Genomic DNA, 21,162 nt, shown 5'->3' on the forward strand with positions numbered 1-21,162 from the left:
GAGACTGGCACATGGTTAACGTACCCTGGCTACCTTCTGCATATACCTGCAAACTGAAGGCCCACGCTTGTTAGGAGGCTGAAGGTGGCGGTCTCCAGGTGGCATGCTGGAGCGGCAGTCAGGCAGACTTAACTGTTTGCTAACAGCTCTCTGGTCGCTCTAGCTTAGGGAGAGGTCTCGATCCCGCTCTGTCATGTGAAATAGTCATTGGTAGCAAACACGCCTCCGGCGGAGCTGCCTGGAGCAGTTCTCCGTGCCACCTAGTACCCCGGGAGTGACACGGACGGCTTTCTGGAGCCCATGGGCTGAGACTCCATTCTGCAGCCAAACACTGTTTGTTGTCTCCCCCGCCCTGAGAGTGTACGCTCCCTGGGGCGGAGACGGGTGTCGTTCTTTATCTGGACAGCACCTAGCGCAGGGGGGTCTTCGTCCAGGGTTGTGGTTCCTAAGTGCCACTGTAATTCTCCTCCTCCTCCTAACAACTTGCACATGCTGGAAGCAACAAAGGGGTAATTAGGCTGCGAAGGCGTGAGGTGGGGAGAAGAGGCAGCGAGTGCCTTCGGATGTAGTGACACTTTCAGCCTGCAGTGTTGCCATTGGACACACCCAGTTAGCGTTGGTGAGACAGAGAATGGAAATGCGCAGCTGAATCCTCACAAATGTTGGGACCTAATTTTGCATTTTGAGCTCATCTCTACTCGGATGTTTTATCAACTTCTCTGACGCCTGCAGTTACCTCCTCAGCTTTTTCTTTTTTACCATTAATTTAATCTCTTTGTTTTCTCCTCCTAGGTCAAATGGTTCCAATCTGGGCCTCTCTGCTGCTGCTATTTTTGAGCCTGCTCCAGGCCTCTGCTTACAAGCTGCCAGCCATCCAGCTGAGTGGCCAAGATGATACAGTTCGAGAAAGCTCGGCAGCCGGCGGGCTTCCTGCGGCTGAGGGCTCTCAGCGGGGCCAGTGGGTGTGGGACACAGCAGGGGCTGGGAGCGTTGACTTCCCCATGTCTATCCGTGAGAAGAGGGAAGCTGAGGTGAAGTCTTCCAATCATTCTGCTGAAGAGACCACTACCACCACCAGCCACCACAACGCATTCTCCATGACTTCTTCGGAGTATCCCACGGAAGAAGCCGAGTCCTCTCCAGCTCTTGAACTGCTAGACGAAAGTACGTCCCAAGAAAACAAATATGATGATTCTACCGCTACAGCAGAGCCATTGTCTGCTAACAGCTCTGACAACGTCTCCACAGAAGTGGCCAAAGTTACAGCGGGCAACCATCTTGATACCTCAGCCAAGGCAGCCCCAACTCAGGGCAGCAGCCATGTCTCCTCAGAAGCGGCAGTCCCTAGGATAGAAGAAATCCTTGTGAGCAGCACAGAGAGTATGGAACATGGCTCCTCTGTCAGGCCAATGGGCGCGAAGGGGCTGGGGGAGAGCTCAGCTACTTCGCCACCTGAATCTCGGACGGAGTCCCCTGACGGAGTCCTGCTTGTGAAGGAGTTGGCCAGTTGGAGGCCTGGCCTCTCCAAGGTGGGAAAGACCCATTCTCCTCACACGAGGCCCACAGCGGGTGGCTCTGTCGCAGCGAAAGTCCCCTTGCAGGAGCTGCCCATTCACACAAATACCCTGGTGGGGAAGTGTTTGCTGGCCATCTTCATCCTAGCTCTTGTGGCTGCCATCTTCATCATCTGCACCGCCGTCCTCGCCACCCTACTGTGGCGCCAGAAGCGTGTCTGCCGGGTGCGCCGGCACAACAACACTGAGATGGTGTGTATCTCCGCCCTGCTGCCCGACAGCGAGCCGGTGGCCAATGGGGAGAAGCCCAGCAAGGTAAAGAGGATGAAGATGCCCACGGACAACAGCTCGGAGACCGAAGGAGACAACCTGACTGTGAGCAGCTTCCTGCCGGACCATTAGACACCTCGCCACCTGTCCAGGGGTTCTCCGATTCTCATTTCCTGGGCCATCCAGCCCCCTCCTGGCACTGGAGTGACCCTATCCATCCCGACATCTCTTGGGTGCAGTGTCCTAGGTGGCCATCTAACTAGGCTTAAGGTTGCCTCCGTCTGTGTTGCGTGAGTACGGGACGTACTGTATTTAGCCATGACAGGGCCCAGCCCTGAGAGCCGCTGAGCAACCTCAACCCCAAAAGGCACTTGGCATCTGGCAAGAGAGAGCCTTCAGCGAAGGCTGTTTGCCAGGAGCAGACACTGCTGAGCATATGGAATGGGGGTCCGGGTGACCCTGGTTGGTTTTTCCACCTGGCTTGGGGATTTTGAAACTGCTGTTCTGCCCTCTTGACTTCACCTGTGCCTGCTGCTTTTGATGCTATACGCAAGGGCCAGATCCTTAGCTGGCGTGAATCAGACAGCTCCTGGGAAGCCGATGGAGTTACCCCAGCTGAGGAACTGGTCCAGACAGTGTTACAACTGGGAACTCTGCTTTAATTTATACTAATGTACAAGGGGCATGTTACTATTTTGCACTTAAATGGGTGAAGGAATCTCAATTTAATGTTCCTTGTTCAAATGAATAACATAAAAATCTCTGTGTACCTGTCTGTGGTTAAGTCTCTTCTGTGAACACCTTCTGGCATGGCCTGGGCCCTTTAAGACAGTGGCTCTCAACCCTTCTGTACAGGGACCCACCTCCCATTCAGCAATCTGGGAAAGTCTGGGTGGTCACACCCCTGACACCTCTTCAGGGGTCATGGCCCTGGGCTCACATGCCACCACCCAGAGGGGACTGGCAGGGCGGGCTGCTCAGAGACAGCCCTGGGCGACGTCACCCCCCCGGCTCACTCTTCAGAGCCCGTTCCCTCCCCAGTGCTGCGTGACAGGCTGTGGGCACCCCACCGCTGAACTACCGCTGGCGGTAAGTGTAGGTCTCAAACACAGGCACGTACTGTTCCCAGCACCCCGCACTGGGAGGGAAATGTTGGGTGGTGGTTCTCTGACCCCATTCCTCTCTTGACTGTCCAAGTCATGGGGCTTTAGGTTCCAGGCTTTGTAATGTGTCTCAGCCGCGTGGTCTCCAAACAGCTGGCTTCGTGGTGACACTGGGTGTGCGTTTCTTACAGGAAGGCACAGGCCAGAGGACAGTTACTGTTTGCTGCATCTTCTCTTGTGATGAGCCCTTTGCCCTGGGGGCTGTACTGTGCTATTCACAATGAAATTGAAGGCTTGTGGTAAATGCATTTTTATGCCCCATGTACTGAGTTCGCCGCTGTTGAAATAAATATTCCGGGGGGCCTCCTAGCTCCGTCGAGCAGTGACTCACTGAGCCCTATCTGATCAGACCCAGGGAAGGAAATGGTTCTTTGCACAGGAAAGTCCCAGGAGTTTGTGGTTCGTTAGGGCCCAACTCGGCAAACTGCTGAGCCCCTCCCTGCCTCATCTGTGCTGAGCTGCATGTGGCTCTTTTTTGACCCGCTCGGTGTGGCATCCTCTCTGTTTCACCATCAGCAGGAGCAGGCCTGCTTTAGCTTCAGGAAGCTTGTAAGCCTGCCCATTACATTTCTGCCTTCACCACTAGCTCACCGGCACTTGCAGCGGCTAGGGAGAAAATGGGAGGGAGGGTGGATTCTCCAACAGAGCAGCAGATGTCCGTGCCGAGCGGTGAACTCCATCTGGCCTCTCTGCGGCAACTCGCCAATGGTCCGGGCGGGCGGCCTCTTGGGTGGAGCAGGAGTCGGTAGAGTGGGATTGGAGCCCGGGGTCAGAGATGGAGTCAGAGGCCGGGTTACCTGGAGTGAGACAAGGCAGGAGCAAGGCTGGGAACAAGCATGTGCTAACTCAGCTGTGGGCGAATGCTTTGGGCAGCCGCCAAACTGCTGCTGCTGCTTGGCTTAAGAGCTGGGCTGCTGCCTCTTCCGACCAAGCTGGTCCGCCTGCTGTAGGCCTTGATTCCAGACAAAAGGATGGGCTGGTGGTTAAGATGCTGGACTAGGAATCAGACAATCTGGGTTCAATTCCTGGCTGTGTGTGACACTGAGCAAGGCAGGTCATCTCTCTCTGCCTCAGTTTCCTCCATCTGTAAAACTGAGATAACGGCGCTTCCTGTTACAGGAGTGCTTTGTACTGTACGGGTAAATAGCTAATAGAGAAGGTGCTGGTAGCTGGCACTCAAGAATAGGTTGGGGTTTCGCAGGACAAATGCAACTCATGGTGGTTGTGCAACTGCAAATGGCTTTCTCTAGCAGCTCCACGTCCGCTCCAGGACGTGCCCCTCCCTCACCAGGGAGCTTCAGCTGATCCAAATCAGGTTTCTTTACAAGCACCGCATCCACTGCAAACCAGATTAAACACTCCATGCTAGTCCGTCCTCTGCCTTGATCGTGGAGCAAGGGCTTGCGGCGATCAATAACAGTACGAGGAGCCCATGTCACCTGCCTGCCCCAGCAGCTGACGGAGGAGATGATTAAATCTCCATCCTGCGGGCATTAGAATACTCCCCCGCCCGAAATAGGGGAGCTGTCGCCCAGGGCTGCAGCAAATGGAAAGTGAGCAGCTTGGCTGAGAAGGCAACAGTGACATCTAGAGCTCTCCAGAGGGACAGCCTGGTTCCTAGCTCACCCATCCGCACAAGAGCTGTCCCGCTGGCTGACCGCCTCTCCGGGGTGCCATCCTCCCCTGCTCTTTCGGGCCATCCCCACCCGTGCACAGGCTCTGCTGTATCCCTGCGCTTTCCCAGGCATGCAGCAGGGTTAGCTGGGCCGCTCTAAAGGCCAGTCAAGGTGTGTCCCGTCCCCTGCTGCTCCTGGGCCTCCATTCCCGCCCCACCCCTCCTTTCTAGAGCCTCTTCCCCAGGATATGGGCCTGGGTTACCACCTGGCCCATCACAAGCCCTGGGTACAGAGAGCTCCTCTGAGATTATGCCGCTGCTGCGTGCCAGCCACCGGGGCGTATCCGATGCCAATTCCTCTAACAAGGATCGTCTCCTAACGCGGTGCATGGCTCAGAGCCAGGCCGCAGGTGGCGACCTGCCCGGCACCGAACTGGCCACGCTCCCCAGCTGTGTGTTGTGTATTGGCGCAGCGCCCCGTGAGGTGGGAGCAGTGATTCTTGGAGGGGGAATTCTGAGAGGCACAAGCCCAGAGAGACACCTGAGACCGTTCCTGATGGACTCACGCTGGCTTCTCTCTCTCGCAAGGGAAGTTTTGCAGCCCTGGTGCCGTGTGCCAGGTTAACTCCGCAGGGGCAGGTTTGGGGCCCTGTGTTCGAAGGGAGGGGAGAGCCTTGCTGGGACAATAACTGCTCCTCAGCCTGGCTAGCAGGCAGGCCATGCAGGGAGCAGTGAAATTCCAGAGGAGAACAGGGTGGGGGCCCAGTTGCTATATAAGGTAGGTGTGCCAGATGCACCCTCCAGCAGAGACAGACGTCAGCAATGGCTTCTGCACGGTACCCAAGTGGTGGTTTGGATCGACACTGACTTTGTCTGACCCGGTTCGTGCAGCTGTCCAAGAGTGCGTGCAGGAAAGTCTCACTCTTCTGAGCACAACGGCACCCAGGAAACTGCCCCTTCCAGGAACCCGCCTGGGCACCGACTTCCCACCACGGGCACCGTTAATCAGTGGCTGAATCTGCCAGCATTCTGCTTGCTTGCTTCTGAGCAGCACGTGCTTTGGCAGACAGGAACCACATGTCTGCTATGGGGGGGGGCACAGCTGGCCTTGCAAAAAGAACCCCTCACTGCACAATCCTTTGGCTTCTGGGGGGGAAAATGACTGGCCGGGGGGGAGGGCTTTTGTACAGTTGGTGGCTTATCATTCCAGACCAGCCGGGATGTACGTACAGGTGTTGAGGCGGATGGATGTTGGAAAATGTTTTGCAATAGCTGACTTCTGGCTGCTTGCTTGAGTGGTTAACCACAGCAGCAAGCCGGCTCCCTGAAGGAGATCACTTGTTTCACCTCCCAGCACGACTTGGCAAATAAGCGGAGTATGTCCTAGCCCCATGTTATCTCCTATGAAGTACAGATGCAGTGCGTGAGCCATTATGGTCTTCTGTTCCAGTAGGGAGCTTTGGAGCAGGCAAAGCAGCAGACAGAGGCCACTGAATTTAGGTGAGAGTGATGAACCAGGGGAGAGATCCTGCATGTTCCTGAGTAGGACTTTGGATTATAGACTAGACCAGGGGTAGGCAACCTATGGCACGCATGCCAAAGGCGGCACGCGAGCTGATTTTCAGTGGCACTCACACTGCCCGGGTCCTGGCCACCAGTCCGGGGGGCTCTGCATTGTAATTTAATTTTAAATGAAGCTTCTTAAACATTTTAAAAACCTTATTTACTTTACATACAACAATAGTTTAGTTCTATATTATAGACTTATAGCAAGAGACCTTCTAAAAACGTTAAAATGTATTCCTGGTACGCAAAACCTTAAATCAGAGTGAATAAATGAAGACCTGGCACACCACTTCCGACCCCTGGACTAGACTGACCCAAGAGAATGTGCCCCGGCTTTTCTATCCCATGGAGCCACTGCATGCTGGGACAGGACTTTGGGAATGCTGTGGGCTCCCCTGCAGGGCAGACATGATCAATAAAGCCCATGGTTAATGTGTTTCAATACAGAATCTCAGTGTCTTGATTTAAGGAGCTTCTCGGTAACCTTGGAGAGAACCAGGATGCTCTTGGAACCTGCATGCATTAAGCACCCCCAAAGGTCCAGTAAGTCCCTGTTTCCCTCTGAAGTGCAGATCCAGGGGGAAATAGCTCTTCTTGTCTTGGCTGTGCAGCTCTGAGTGCCAGGGGAGCAGCGATTAGCAATGAGGAGCTCTCAGAGGGTTTGGCAGCCAGCGCATGGACATGCCTGGAGACAGCACAGCGCAGAGATGGCTGTTCTTGGCTTTCTCTGGGGAAACGCATTGGAGACGAATGTTTTTACTGAGGTTGGAAAGCCAAGAAATGGAATTTGAGAATAGGAGCTTTCCAGTGTTGGATCTTGTTCCTCGGCCTACTAGCTGAAATGAAATGCATGGAGCAAGTGTCTCTCTTAGCCACACTGTTCGTGCCTTAGGTCTGCAACTTTTCACAGGACTCATGCAAAGCTGAGACCTCTGCCTGTGTCCGGGGAGCAAAGTGACTGAACATTTCTCTGGATGCCCACGTTGGTAGAGTTTTCCTCCTCCAGACCGAGAGCAGCAAGAAGAGAACACCTGGTTTATTTGAGGGGCTTGCTCAGCTCTGAATAAGATGCTGGTTGGTTTTATGCTAGAACATGGTGTTGTCACTAGAGGGCGCTTAGACTTTGCCCATTTCAGGACTGCATTGGCTAGGTAGTGCCAGCCAATGCACGGAAGGGGAGCACCTGGGACGGATTCTGGTAGCTTGAAGATTTTTTTCAATTGTATTACAAAAAAAAATCATGTACTGAATTTAAAAATACCGATCGTTAAAATATGCGAAGGGGTTTTCTGCTGTGGTGCTAATGTTCGGAGGGTCTTTCCGTGTGGGTGGCCTAAAGCAAGAATACCAGCCACCCCTCCTACCCTTCCCCTCGCTTCACATGCCTGCAAGTTTTAGCTTTGCTGCTGCTGCTGTTGTTCCTGGGAAGCGCCCCTTGCAAGGCCTGGGGCATAACTTGTACATGAGCTTCTGCAGGGCAGCATGGGAGCGATGAGGTTACACTCGGGCAAGAGACGCACAGTGCAAATGGCCATCAACTGGGGCACAGTGTAGTCCGGGAGCAGCCCTAGAGACAAGATGTGAAGAGTCAGAGCTGGTTAGGGTGACCAGATGTCCCGATTTTATAGGGACAGTCCCGATTTTTGGGTCTTTTTCTTATATGGGCTCCTATTACCCCCAGCCCCCATCCCGATTTTTCACACTTGCTGTCTGGTCACCCTAGAGCTGGTTAGCTCAGGATCGTTAATAGCAATCATCGTCCCTCCTCAGACTGAGAGCTGATACCGATGGGCTCTGGGACCAGAACATACCCCATCGGTACATGTCCACACACACTCCCTCCATGGCTTTTTGTTGATAGCTGGAATGAAAGTAACATGATTGTTAACCTCAGCTGACGCTTTCTGCCCATGCCTGCTCAGTCCTAGAATTTTCCTAGTAGAGACCTGTCTTCTCCTGTACACCTGCACGAGTGCCCTACCATCACCCCTCATCCCAAGCAACATGTCTCCCCCGTGATCTGCACCTAACCTACCTAACCAAACTGTGGGTCTCTCTAGCCAGAGGGTCTGGCCTTCCCCTGAGCTAACAAGCTCATACCTACCTCAACGAGCCAGAAGAACTTGCTCAGAAGCTAACTCCTGCTAACAGGTCAGGCCAGGAGAAGACCCAGGCTGCAGCATGTCTTGGGCTATGCTGACACCCATTGTTTTTTTAGCCCTCATGATGCTAATATGTGATGTCTGGTTATTTACTACGGCCCCGATTCAGTAAAGCATCCTTATTCAGCTTGAGTGGTTTGCTGAACAGCGATGGACGTGCGCATAGCTTTAATTGCTTTCCTGAATCCTGGGCGATGTGTCTATTGTATATAAACTCCTATAAAAATAGCTTCTTCCAGCGACTGCTCTCACACTGCTGTAACTGACTATAAAGAACAGGCCATGTCCATCCATGACAGGATAGTTTTGCATGAATAGTCTTGTCTGATGTCATGGACTGCGTGCGAACAGCTGTATTATTTGTAGCTGTATTTTCTTCACTAACTGCATCATTTTAAAAAGCTTTTAAACTCCCAACCCTTGCCAACCACCCAGTTGTGTGGAAAGGACTCAGCCACTCACAATGAGGCACAGATTTGACCCTTTAATCTTTGAGAGTCAAAGCATTTTTCCTCCTCCTGCTTTCCCCTCAACAACAGTGCCTACCTCCTTTGTTTTTCCCCGGGATAGCAGCTGCTTATCTGCGATCGCTGCCAGCAAAGGCCTGCTTCGCTTTCTTGTTTAGCTAACCAGCAAATAGTTCTCAAACCTCATGCAACGCTTTCACTCTTTGGTTTTTGTGAGAAATCAGATGGGGAGCTCAGCCCCACTTTTTAAAAGTAATATTGATCACTTTAAAATAACGACTCTCTCCTGTGGGGCCAGTTACATTTAGGCACTAAATAATCATCCCTAGCTCTTGTGTGGCGTTTTTCATCCATAGGTCTCCGAGAGAGTTACAAAGCAGATCGGTATTATCTCCATTTTACCGATGGGGAAACTGGGGGACAGGGAGGGGAAGTGACTTGCCCAAGGTCACCCAACAGGCCAGGGACAAGGCCAGGAATAGAATCCAGGTCTCCCGAGTCCCAGTCCAACGTTCCATCCACTAGGCCAGACTGCCTCCGAGAGGCCACCTACAGGCCTGATGTGAAATCCAATGAAATCAGTGGCAAGACTCCCATGTGCTCTAGGGGCTTTGGATAAGGCCCTGATTAGGAGTTTGTTTTCTACTTTGAAGGCCTGCTCCTGCTTCCGCTGAAGGTCATTAACAATCTCCCACTGCTTTCAGCGGGAGCGAGATGAGGCATGAGTGCTTGTGCAGTCACTGCAGCCAGGCGCTGTGCCAGCTTCTCCCATGTTGCTCTGCAAGCCTGGCCCAGGATGCGATCGCTCCTAGGCATCTCTTGTAGGCAGGCCGAAATCGGTGGGTGGGCAGGAGTTCCTTAGCGTGATACAAGGGGGTTCAACCAGGAGCCTGGGGCTGCAATCATGGAAGGGAGATAGCAAGAAAAATGCCCCACCAGTGAGATCGGTTTGACTGTGGAAGAATCTCCTGGGGAAAGGGGTTAAATGAGATTGGAGCGACACCACCCTGGCCCTGCTCTAGACGGGGTTCCTCCGGGTCTCTGCCTCTGAAACGCCCATTGACCTTGAGACCGTCAGACTCATTTCACTTGCGGCTGATGCTGGGGGAGGAGGGTCTAGGAGAGGGGTTTGGAGACAGGATTTCCTTTTCTTTAGCCATTGCAACGTGCGTCCCACCCCAGACGAGGGTAGAACGTGTGAGGCCTTTCCTGCTATTCCAGAAACGCTGCCTCTCGGGCCTTCTGATCGTTGAGATACTGCAGACAGAGGCCAGGACGTTGGAAGAATTTCCCCAGTAAGGCTAACGAGGAGCGAGAGAGAGCGCTTTGGGTGTCTGCCACGTGGATGCCGACTGCATAAGTCACAGAGGGTCTATTTGGAGCATTTCCTGGCAGAGTTTGTGCGCTCCTTAGACCCGTGCTGGCTGCGTCTGGCAGACGGTGCCAAGTCACTGGCTCAGATATGGAGGTTACTATGTGTCAGGTTTGAGCGGGGCGAGCAAGCTTGCCTAGATTGGTACCTGATACTGTTTCCTTGCAGTATGTTATTCAGCCACTAGTTGACTCTGCCTTCTGTACAGCGCGGACTGCGGTACATGGTGAACAGGGGAGACCAAGCAGGAACCTGAGCTGTATGGAGCCTGTTTGCATGTGTAGTTGTAGCTGTCTTCTGTAATAAATGCCTCCTGTTTAAGATGGACTGAGAGGGCCGAGACTACTGCCGTACAAAAGCACAAAATAGCGCATAGACGCTCCACCCACTGTAGGAATTCCCCATGAATTGTCTGAACTCCACCTTGTCTGGTCTCCAGTTCAAATCCGGCATAGCCAGTACCACCTCAGAGCTGGATGGGAGCCTGTGAGAAGGACAGAGGGATGGGCATGTCTAAAACCACAATGATTAGCACCAACTGTGTCCCCCTTTCGGGTGCTCTCCGGGGAGAAGCCAAGGAACGAACGGGACATGCAGCCGGACGTCTCCTTTCACCCTCAGCAGCTGGTGCCTGCAGATCAGAGGTGAGCCCTATTGCCTGGGATGAGTGGGGATGGGCAGTAGATCTACTGGCTGCATTATAGCTATACCACTGATGCACGGAACAATCCAGGGCACGTCTGCAGCGCCTTCCATCTGAGGCGCTGAGTGCTTTGGAAAATGTAACTCATTCTCACAGCTCTCCTCAGGGTCTGATCCCCGTCTTGTTTGCAGATGGCTCTGCCAAGGTCGCATCGCGAGTCTCTGGCAGTTCCAGAGACAGAATCCAGCTCTCTTGATTCCACATTCTAGACAAAACCATCTTTCCCCCGCTTCTCAGTGTGTAGATAAAACTTCCCGCTCCAGGACTGTCAACCAGGCACCTTTTGCTGAGAGAGGAACTGAACGAGACAAACTCAGACCCCAGCAGTGGTGCCCACTTATCGAATAGATAATTGATAGACGTGCTGTTCCGTAACAAGCCCTTCTGTTCTTGGGCATGAGCTGTAACCCTGACATTCCGCTCATAGACCTAGACTTAAATTCAGTCATTTAGTGTTTCCATTTCTAGGGGCTTTACTTTAAATGTTTCCTTTTTTAGTGCTAATTAATAGAGGCCACAGTTTGCTCCTGAACTCGAGCCAGATGTTGGGAACATGACCCCAAGGCTGTTGACCCCGAAGGCGGCCCAGGTAAGTGGTCCTTTGTCACCAGGACTAAACTCCGACCAAGAAATCCAGCTCAAAGTTTGTAATTACACGTGTTATTTCTGGGTCTAAAGCGACATTGCCACATGGCTGGGAGTGCTGGGTGGGGCCCAGCAAAGAACGCTGGGGGGGGGGGGGGGGGGGTGTGATCCTGGATTTAATGTTTGTCGCTGAAATTGTCCCATGTGTGACAGCGTGAGGGAGACAAATGCCTGTGACACAGACGCAGCACTCAGTCAAAATAGGAAGGAGATTTAGGAATATTGCTGGGCTGCAGACTGGGCCTGGATACCGTGGGCCAAACTTTTAAAGAAGCCACACACCGCGTGTGCCCTTCCTCTTGGCACTTCATCTGTTCACCCCATCCAAGTAGCTGGGTGTCTGTTTTCCCAATACAGCTCGCATGCCTGCAGAGTCAGTGTTCTGGTGGGGGTGTGAAAAGTTGTCACTGAGATCACAGCCTTAATCCCAGAGAGGCAAGAAGTGCTAACTGGCTGACTCTAGCTGACCCTCATGCTGATTAACAGAACTGCTAAGTATGCATCTTCCCCGTTGTTCAGATGGGGGAAGCGCCATACAGTGGTCACCAGCAGCATTCCAGGGGGAGGCAAATCGGAAAAGAAAAGGTTGGTCTTATTTTTCTTATTAATACACCAATTAACGTTTAGGGTACTTAGTCCGTGTAGAACTCATTGGCTTAGGTCATGTGACCTTGTCTCCCTCTAGTGGCGGTATCAGCAAGTACAACAGCGTGCCTGTGACCACTATCTGCGGATACTCCTCCAGTTCCAGTGGGAGGAGCTTGTGCTGTTCAGAGGCAGTGACGGCCAGTGGAGAGGCCACTGTGCTGGGAATTGAGGGACCAGGTTCTAGTCCCATCTCTGCCTTGACTTGCCAGGCGACCTCAAGCAAGTCAACTCCCTGCTCTGCGTCTCCGCTTCCCATCTGTAAAACGGGGACCGGGATACGGCCCTCTTTGTCCGAAGTGCCTGGAGAGCTGTGAAAAGCTGCTCTGTTGGAGCTAGCGTAAGTTTGGTGCTAAGGATCCCATGATCAAGCTCCATTTACAGCCCTGGTTTGTTAGACAGAGTCGGGCCAAATTTCTGTTGCAGATGATACTCTCCTGCTTCGGCTTCCATGGAAGTCGACGGGAATTTTGCCTGAATAAGGCATGCAGGGCTGGGCCCAGAACTGTAATAAATTGTGAGATTCCGTTGCTGCAGTGGCCTTCAAAGGGATGTGGGTGAGCGCAGGAAGATGGTCTGTGATGGAAACTTTGCTCGTAATAGCCCTGCAAAGAATCTTCCTGTAACTAGAGAAGTGATGCCAGTTTGGTTGTTTACGTGGGCTGAGGATGGACGCTCCTTCCCCACACTGTGGGTGCTAACGGCTTATGTTCGTTACAATGTGACTCGGAGTACAGCTGTGGTCAGCACCATCGCCAATGTCCTCAGAGCTCAGCAGCCTTCGCTTCAGGGGAACTGGTTTGGAGTCTGTTGTGAGAGGGATTGAATGCTGCAGTCTTTCCTCCGGCAAAACTCCTATTGAAAGCAGTGTTTGTTTCCCCCCCACCAACTGAGTGCTAATGATTTTGACCTGTGAGGTGGTTGCTAGTGTCACACGCTCACCAGTGGGTTCAGCACTAGCACCTGGTGTGAGTGATGCAGTGCACACCCGCTGTTCTGGGTTGCGAGATCATTTCACTGTAAAAGGATTTCCAAGGATTCTTGTGGATGTTATTAACCAGCCCCATGGCAGGCTGCAAATTGTAAAGTCTTTTAAAATACCATGACCAAGTTCCCCTCTGAGCTCCAATACCAGTCCTGGCAAAGGGAACTCCATGTGTGCAGAGAGAGGCAAATATTTGCATCGAGGTGGGAGGGGAAATTTTGCCCTGACATGTATTTTGGGCTAAATTTGGGAGCTTAAATCCCACTGCATTTTTTTTTGTTGATTTAGTCCGATGTCCAGCTTGAACCAGCTGTTGCTATTTCAGCTTAAGCCCAAGTCCTGTTAACTTTAGTGAATAGTTTTTAAAAATACAAAGAAGTCTTAGATACAGTGTTTTGTTAGAGCATTGGCTGCAACAGAGATAAAATCTGCCTGCTTTACGAGCTCCATCTCAGAGGCCTAGGGGCTCATAGGAAGCCATAAAATACACAAGGGAAAGAGATTCATTAGCAAGCTCATTGGTGTTATTTTTTTTTTAGCCCTCTTCATCTGGCAAAACCAGAGAGATTAAAAACCAGGACAAAACAGCAGTCGGGGAAGTAAAATAACATTGGAGGGTAATTTTTCCCAGCAGGAGACAGAGCAGACCCAAAGGCTGTCTCTTTTGGCACATCGCCTCTGGGACGGCTATGAATTCTTCTCACAGCGCCGTTCTTCCGAGTAACGGCTCTAAAAATGGCATGGTGTTGCTCCATGTTTATCGTCTTCTTGACTCCAACTCTCAACTGCGCTTTGCTGACAAGTTGAAAGATGGCCCGCGGGATGGGGGTTCTGACCACCAGCCCAGAAAACTTCTGCAGGGATCTGAGAATCAAGCTGGGTTTCTTTGGGTTTCTGCAGCAGGGTCCTGCAACTGGAACTTAGTTAGCAGTTTTGCAGATGGCCTACGAGACCGAATAGAATCCAGCTCCCTTTCCGCTGCTGCAGAGCGAACAGGAGTTAAAAGGGGGAACGACGTATTTATGACACTGAAGTCATCAGCTGTAACTGCACATTATTAGCAGGGCTGTGGAATAGGACAGGCTGGTTTCACATAGTCCCTTTCCAGATTAGAACCACGTTTCAAACGACTGTCTCTGCATTAAAAAAAAAATTGCTGTTAACTCAGCTGCTTTCGCCTTCCTGGCAATGCCACTGACTGAGCCGCCGGGGAGGCTGACTGAGGAGAGTGGCACGCTGCTAGACCACAGTGGGTTTCTTAGAGCGGCATAAGACATCTGATCCAGCAGCCATCTCTAAAGTGTCTGGGCTGTGGGTGAACTTAAGGCAGCATTTTTTGCTTTCAGGGCTGAGAGTCCTTTAATTTTGGTGAGGGCTGGGCTCCCATCAAAGATCCAGCCCATCAAACCAAAGACAAGAGGGAAAACTTACATATTTTTTGAGAGGAGCAGTATTTGCAAGCTTTCCACTCGCCTTCTGGTCTGACATTCTCAGAATTCAGTCGAGGGGCATCAGCGCAAATTGCTTGAAGATCACATTTGAAGATTTTGGTGTTTACATTCAGACCCTGCTTCAAATATTTTCCGTCTGAGGCTAATAAACCTCGCTCTCCCCTCGTGTTATCCTGGTGAATGTAAATGTTTACAAATGAGTCAGCAGCTGGTTAGCCTGTGGCCACAGGAAATGGGAGCTTTGAGCTCGTTAGTTTAAGCCCTGGGTCAGTAGGAATCTGCAGACTGTGATTTTTCCATTGCAGGAATCGAGCCTTGAGCAGCGCTCTGACTTTGCAAATTAAAGGAAAACCAGAGGCGATCCAGATGTTGGCCATGACGACTTCCTCCCCGGGAGGAGGAGGAGGAAGGGGGTAGATAATTTGCTTAGTTATGCAGCCTTGTATTTTAAAGCTGGGGGAAACTGATACTAAAACATTTCGGTGCCTTGAAAAAGAGATGCTTGTTCCACAGGTAGGATGGGCAGATTGGCACCTGTGCTCCTTCTGAATCCTGCCATCTCTGCCCTTTCTGAAAGATACAACCCCCAGCTCCTCTTGGTAACCAGCCTTTTCTTGAGTCAGGCTTGTCTGTGTATGTAAATCTTTCCCACTGAGAGAGAATATGTAAAATCAGCTCAGGCACAGATCTGTTTGTAATAGTCTTGTCCTCCAGAGACTGGAGTCTTACTCCTTTTCCTTGAGCTCAAGTGGCAGAATTTGGTGATTTGGGAGCAGTGGGGTGTGAGTTCTGATGTCTCTGTTTTGTTCGGAGCCCTGGACCCCTTCACATTATTTTGGATTGAGGTTGCCCTGGCATAGGTGCGACGTGGGTATTTTAGGTGCATCCATGAGTACAGGAGTACTGTATTTCAAATCTAGCCAGATTACAGATGAACAAAGGAGATGGTGGACGCTTCATAGCCTGAGCCATTTGACAGTGGCCTGGAGAAGGCAGTGAGGAATATGCTATAGGGAAGGATACTGTATCTGCTGAAGTTGTAATGGGTCATTTACATACCCAGCTAATGCACAAATGAGCAGAACTATCTGACTCCAGTAATTTTGTGAGCTGGGGTCTATTTGTGTGGGTTTTCTTTTTTCAGTAGCCAGTGTTCCCATTCCCTTGGTATATTGAGGGCCATGGAATATTGATTCAGTGGAGAACTAATGCTGGTGGTCCCTGAATCTGGAAATCAAACCACCTCATACCTGCACTTCGAGTTATAGGGTCTGAGATGAACCCCTAGGTCTAAAGTTGCCCGTACAATTCTACTGAGGGTCAGATCCCTGCGAGGAAGGGGCTATTTTCCACCTGCAATCTCATGGAAACTGTTCTCATGTGATTTGGCTTCCAGGCTGCAGAAATCTCAGCTCAGGGGACTTCTACCATTCAGGGCCGAAATCTCTCAAGAACGGCTCATGGGACTTTTGTGGCTGTTGAATCGGGACCTTTTATCCCTGATATGGACTCAACTCTGAACCCCATCCTAAAGCTCCTCCAGATCCCAGCACCACCCGTTTGGTCATCCACTAGTTAATTACGCCACCTCCATCTTCACCGAATTTCTGAGGTTTTTTTACAAGAACGCTCTTCCCTTTACATGATCTTTTTTAAAACAACCTTTCTTCATCACCTAGACCTTTCTGTCCACATGAAAAGTCTGTGGTTCCATAATGAAAGCTCCTGCTAGCTGTTATTATACTGTGTGACTGCCGTCCACCCTGCTCTGCATAGTGTATTTATGGATTATAATTCAGCCATGTTTCCACAATTAAAGTGTTCTCAGCTGAGACACACATCAGAGGAACTCCTGCTACTGGAGATGGCTCTTAGTGTTTCTTCTTTTAGAATTTCTTTAAAAGGCCTGCACTATAATTTCCTAGCCCCATGAAATACAACATGTGTTACAGAGAGCCCGTTTTCCAAAGATAGATGGGAATGCTGTTGTTTCATGCCAGGTGAAGTTTTTGTCTCATGATGCAAGAAAACGGTTTTTTATAGAATATTCATTTGTAAAAGAATTGTCACCGCTTTGAAAATAAATTCCCATTGTTGGTAAATGCCAGACGGACAGATTCTTGAGTTTCTCTCTCAGCTGTATTCTCCTTCCCCATTTTAACAGCTATTGGGAGCTCACTGGATATTCCTGGGGGTTCAGTTCTCTGTTTGGAAGTCACTGGAGTGTGATGGGAAAAGTCCTTCCAAGTTACTTTCAGCAACACATGTTAGTTCCCATCAAGTCCTGTCATGCCAAATAATTCAGCTTTAAGAGGCAGCTCATATTTTTACAAGGCAATCTGTGAAAGCTTGTCTGCGGAGAGATTTTTAATCCCTTGTGCTTTATTTTCTGCCCCTTCTGTTCGGAGTCCTGCTCGCTCACTTAGAACGGGTGCTGAATTCTCTCCCCAGCTTTTGGATTTACCTGTCTCTTACCCACACCACACCTTTGCTCTAGCAGCTTTAATTTGCTGTTGACTCTTTTATCCTGCAGCTACTGATTGTTCACGTTATATTGGACTTTCTCTGTCCGGTACAATAATTCCTTCATTTACAAACATGATCACACTTTGATGCTTTGAATTCAAATACTCTAGTTGGAATTTTAAAAGGACTGGACAATAGAGTCACATGCGCCCCACTAAGCATAAGTACCTTCTAAACAGTTCCTTACATGACACAATAATCGGTGCTTCCATGCTTGCGAGCCAGCCTGCAGGTCGTGGGGTGGAGAGCCCGGGAGCCCATGGTGTCTGGAGGCATATGGACACAGCCCTTCTCAGTCAACCTGTGGAACTCCTTGCCAGAGGATGTTGTGAAGGCCAAGACTATAACAGGGTTCAAAAAAGAACTAGATAAGTTCATGGAGGATAGGTCCATCAATGGCTATTAGCCAGGGTGGGCAGGGATGGTGTCCCTAGCCTCTGTTTGCCAGAAGCTTGGAATGGGCAACAGAGGATGGATCCCTTGATGATTCCCTGTTCTGTTCATTCCCTCTGTAGCACCTGGCATTGGCCGCTGTCAGAAGACAGGATACTGGGCTAGATGGACCCTTGGTCTGATCCAGTCTGGCCGTTCTTACGTTCTCCAGAGAAGTTGGGCAGATGGCTAGAAGGCGTTCCAACCCAGGTGTCCCTGCCGCTGGCTTGAGAGCTCTCCGAGCACTGTTTCAAGCCTTAGATTGGTTTCTGTCTTCTGAGGGTCTGTCCAGGGCCCCCCTGAGTTTTCCAAGCCACCCAGATGGGGAAGGAATCGGCTGCCTTACTTAAGGATAACATCAAAAGGGGGTATCCTCCCTTGAGGGGACAATGCCAGAAAGAGAGGCAGATCTCAGAGGGTCGGTGTCTGGAGCAGCACCCAGGAATGCTGCTCTGGCCAGCCCAGAGCTCCAGGATAGGACAAACCCATGAGACCAGGCCCTGTCTTCGGAGCTTGCTGATTTTCACCTCCTTTGGTGGCTTTGGAAATGGCCCAAGAAGAGCCCCTTACACTGTGTTTCTGGTCCGGCCAGCGCTGAGCGGGAAATGAAAAGCAAAGGGGAAAACGGGAAAGCAGAGGCTAGGCCTGATGGCGGCTCACACTGCTTCTAAATTAGCCCAGCTTGTTCGCACATCTCTCTTTACTGTCATCCCCCCCCACCCCGGGGCCGGCTCTCTGCAGCCGTGTGTGTCTGCCCCACCTCTCCTCTTTGCATTGCTCAGCCCTTTACCGTGGCTTTGCCATTACAGTTCTGTCACAAAGAGCTCCGAGAACTACGGCATCCCTGGCTGGCCCGTTCCCCTGCTACTCTGGAGTCTCAAGCCCGGCCCCGGGGCCGCTTTCCCAGCGGGGCCTCGTCCCCTTGATTTCCTGAATAGGGCATGCGGGGAACTGGTGCTGAACAATCTGATCCTGCAAAGTGAATCTCTGGCAGAGGATCAGACCGAGGAAGCTGCAGGAAACCCAGCCCCCGTGTGAAGCCACAGGGGAGCAGGAGCTGGTGGGAAAGAAACCCCCACATAACCCCACAGCTGGTCCGATTAGCAACGGGCAGCCCCTGCGCTGTGCGTGCGGAAAGCTCCCAGGGAGGCTGGGCAGGTGTCCCTGTGAACTGCCCAGTCTGTGCCACCCCCAGCTAACGGAGCAGGCTGCTGCTAGCACATGAGGATGTTTGCCTGAACCCGAGACTGCTCAGCACAACAACACCCGCTTCGCCAAGTCCCCTTTCCACTCCCAGTAACCTCCCTCACCCCCAGGACTGTAGCATGGGATTGAAGCAGAACCCTGGGCCCAGCCCCCTCCCCAGCGTTAGGGCCAGGGGGGTTCAGCATCCACACAGGGAGGCCGGTCTCCCCAGCTCTGGGCCGGCCAAACCAGCAGCCGAACTCTTCCTGACTTCAGGCTATTCTAGATCTGGCCGGGAATGTGTATTGCTGGCGCTATGGTGAGCCAAGTCCGGCCCGGCTGGGGTTCGGCTGAGAGCCTGGGTGGGAAGACGGATCAATGGCCATTGTGCGATCCAGCCCTGAGGCTGCCTCGGGGAACAGACGTGCAGTGTCCACTTGCTGGGATTTCTTGGGGAGAGGAGCTGGCCGGGGGCGTCTGTTAAACTCCCGCAGCCGATTTTTACCCACTGCAGGAGGAGACGGGTGGGCATAAGACGTGATTCTCCAGGGCTTTTGTGGGGGGGCTGCTGCTCTGGCACCTGGGCTGGCCGCTGCTAAAGGGCGGCTCTGGGGGTTGGATTCTTGTTTCTAGCAGATCCTGCTGATGAATTGTTTGATCTTCGATCACTGAGCTCAGCCCTGGTGCGGATGTTGGGATAACAAGCGAGAGAGCCCCAGAGCGCTGAAGTGCTGTAACTCCCGGGCTTCCAGCAACGTCTCCCGTCCTCCCCTCTACCTTCAGCTTGCTCCGTGATTCCTTCCTGGGGGCTGCTGAGAGGGGCCTGGGATCCCTCCCCCCCTTCCCAAAGACATGTTATGGTGCCAGGCAATGCGCCCGCGTGGTTCATCCTGGGAGCGAGGGCGTGAGGCTGACTTAGTGGAAGCAAAGAGCGTAACGGGCGAGCATGCAGGAGTGCGCAGAGGGCAGATCACGTTGGGGGAGCGAAGAGCGCGGTCTCCTGGCTGCAGAGGGTGGTGCTGGTTCTCCGCCGCCGCTCAGAGCGATACAAACGCCCTGCTCCCGTGCAGGGCCTCCAGCAAGCACTGTGCAGCCTGCCAGGCCTCCCTGGACGGGGCTTTAGGAAAGGCACTGAACTGACTTCGCTTCCCCAGTAAAGTCACCCAGCGTGTCGGTTGCAGAACCAAGAATGGAACTCAGGAGTCCTGGCTTCTTGCCCTGGCTCAGAGCCCCTGTGCTCCCTCCTTACCTTCGAGATGGAACGAAGGATCCTGAGTCTCAGACTCCAGCTCTAAGCCCAGGAACCCTACACTCCCTCCTGGGGTCAGGATAGAACCCAGAAGTCCTGAATCCCAGAGCCAGCTCTAACCCATAGTCCTCACCGCCGCCTCTTGCTCTGTTGGATTATTATTAAATATTTGGGACGAATGTAACGTTAGGGAAAGGTGCTGGATTGACCCCTCCGTCAATAGCTCTCCCCCCCGGCTCTGCCAGCGTTCCTTGGCCCGGAGGGGCCATGTCTAGCTTTCAGATGGCAGCTTACTCTCCAGGCCCATGAGTCCTTGGCTTCTCAGCTGCAATTGCCAACACAGGAATTTTTCTGGTGTGGCCACCTTCGCCTTGGGACATGCACTGAGCTCCTTTCACTCAGGCCCCCGAATAGGGAGGGTCACTGCTGACTTAAGCTGGGTTTGAACCGGCAATTTAACACCAAAGGGCTCTGTCGTCTACTCTCCATTTCGTGGCGGTATCCTGCCCCCCCGCTGCCAGTCGTTCTGAGCGGAGAATACCCAGCTGCGTGCTGCCTGTGTTCAGAGACCCTCGCGTTCCTCTCAGGAGCTGATGTGAGAGGGAAAAGGCCGTTTTTTTGCTGAGCCCCACACATCTGGTTGTCGCTTTTTCTGCATTAGCCGCATGACCAGCAGCAGCATTCCTCAGTGTATGCGTAAAAGCAATAGCAAGGATTTTTGTCACACGTGCCCTTTATCGCTGTTGTTTAAATGAGCAGCTAACACCAGAGCCCAGCTTTGGGTGGAATCACTTCATCCTCCCACAGGACTAACCCCCCAGTGCGTTGCCGGCTTGGAGAGATGGCCCAGGGAGGCGTTCATATTGCAGGCTGAATGGCTTTCCCTTCACACGGGCTCTGAATCTGTTCATTCACTGGCTCGCTGTACAAGCCAGGCCAGGAGCATCGAACTCCAGGGCCCAGGAGTGAGGGTGCCCAGAGAGGAGCTGACGCCAAGTGAAGTAACTCTCAGGCCTGCGTGTGTCACGAACGTGGCCGGGCGGGGCGCCAGGGTGATTCTCTCAAACGGGGCTGGGATGCGATGGAGGCTGTCCCTCAATGGGAGGGACCGATCTGGGTTTTCTCCGACATCCCCTTCCCTGCAGCTGGGGAGCGAGGGGCACCTGGCAACCGGCGCAAACTGCGATGTGCAGGGACAGTGACTGGGCTGGA

General features: G+C 52.3%; 1 protein-coding gene across 1 annotated transcript; it reads left to right on the forward strand.

Moving 5' to 3' along the window:
* The first annotated feature begins 797 nt into the window (after positions 1-797).
* SELPLG (selectin P ligand) lies at positions 798-2,368 on the forward strand. Its single transcript, XM_029912651.1, is given in 3 exon segments — positions 798-1,544; positions 1,547-1,654; positions 1,656-2,368. Coding segments are annotated over 3 exon segments (1,116 nt in total). The 3' UTR covers positions 1,917-2,368.
* The last annotated feature ends 18,794 nt before the right edge of the window (positions 2,369-21,162 follow it).

The sequence above is a fragment of the Terrapene carolina genome, unplaced genomic scaffold (assembly GCF_002925995.2).
Source record: "Terrapene carolina triunguis isolate 2854851 unplaced genomic scaffold, T_m_triunguis-2.0 Scaffold234, whole genome shotgun sequence".
Lineage (NCBI taxonomy): Eukaryota > Metazoa > Chordata > Testudines > Emydidae > Terrapene > Terrapene triunguis.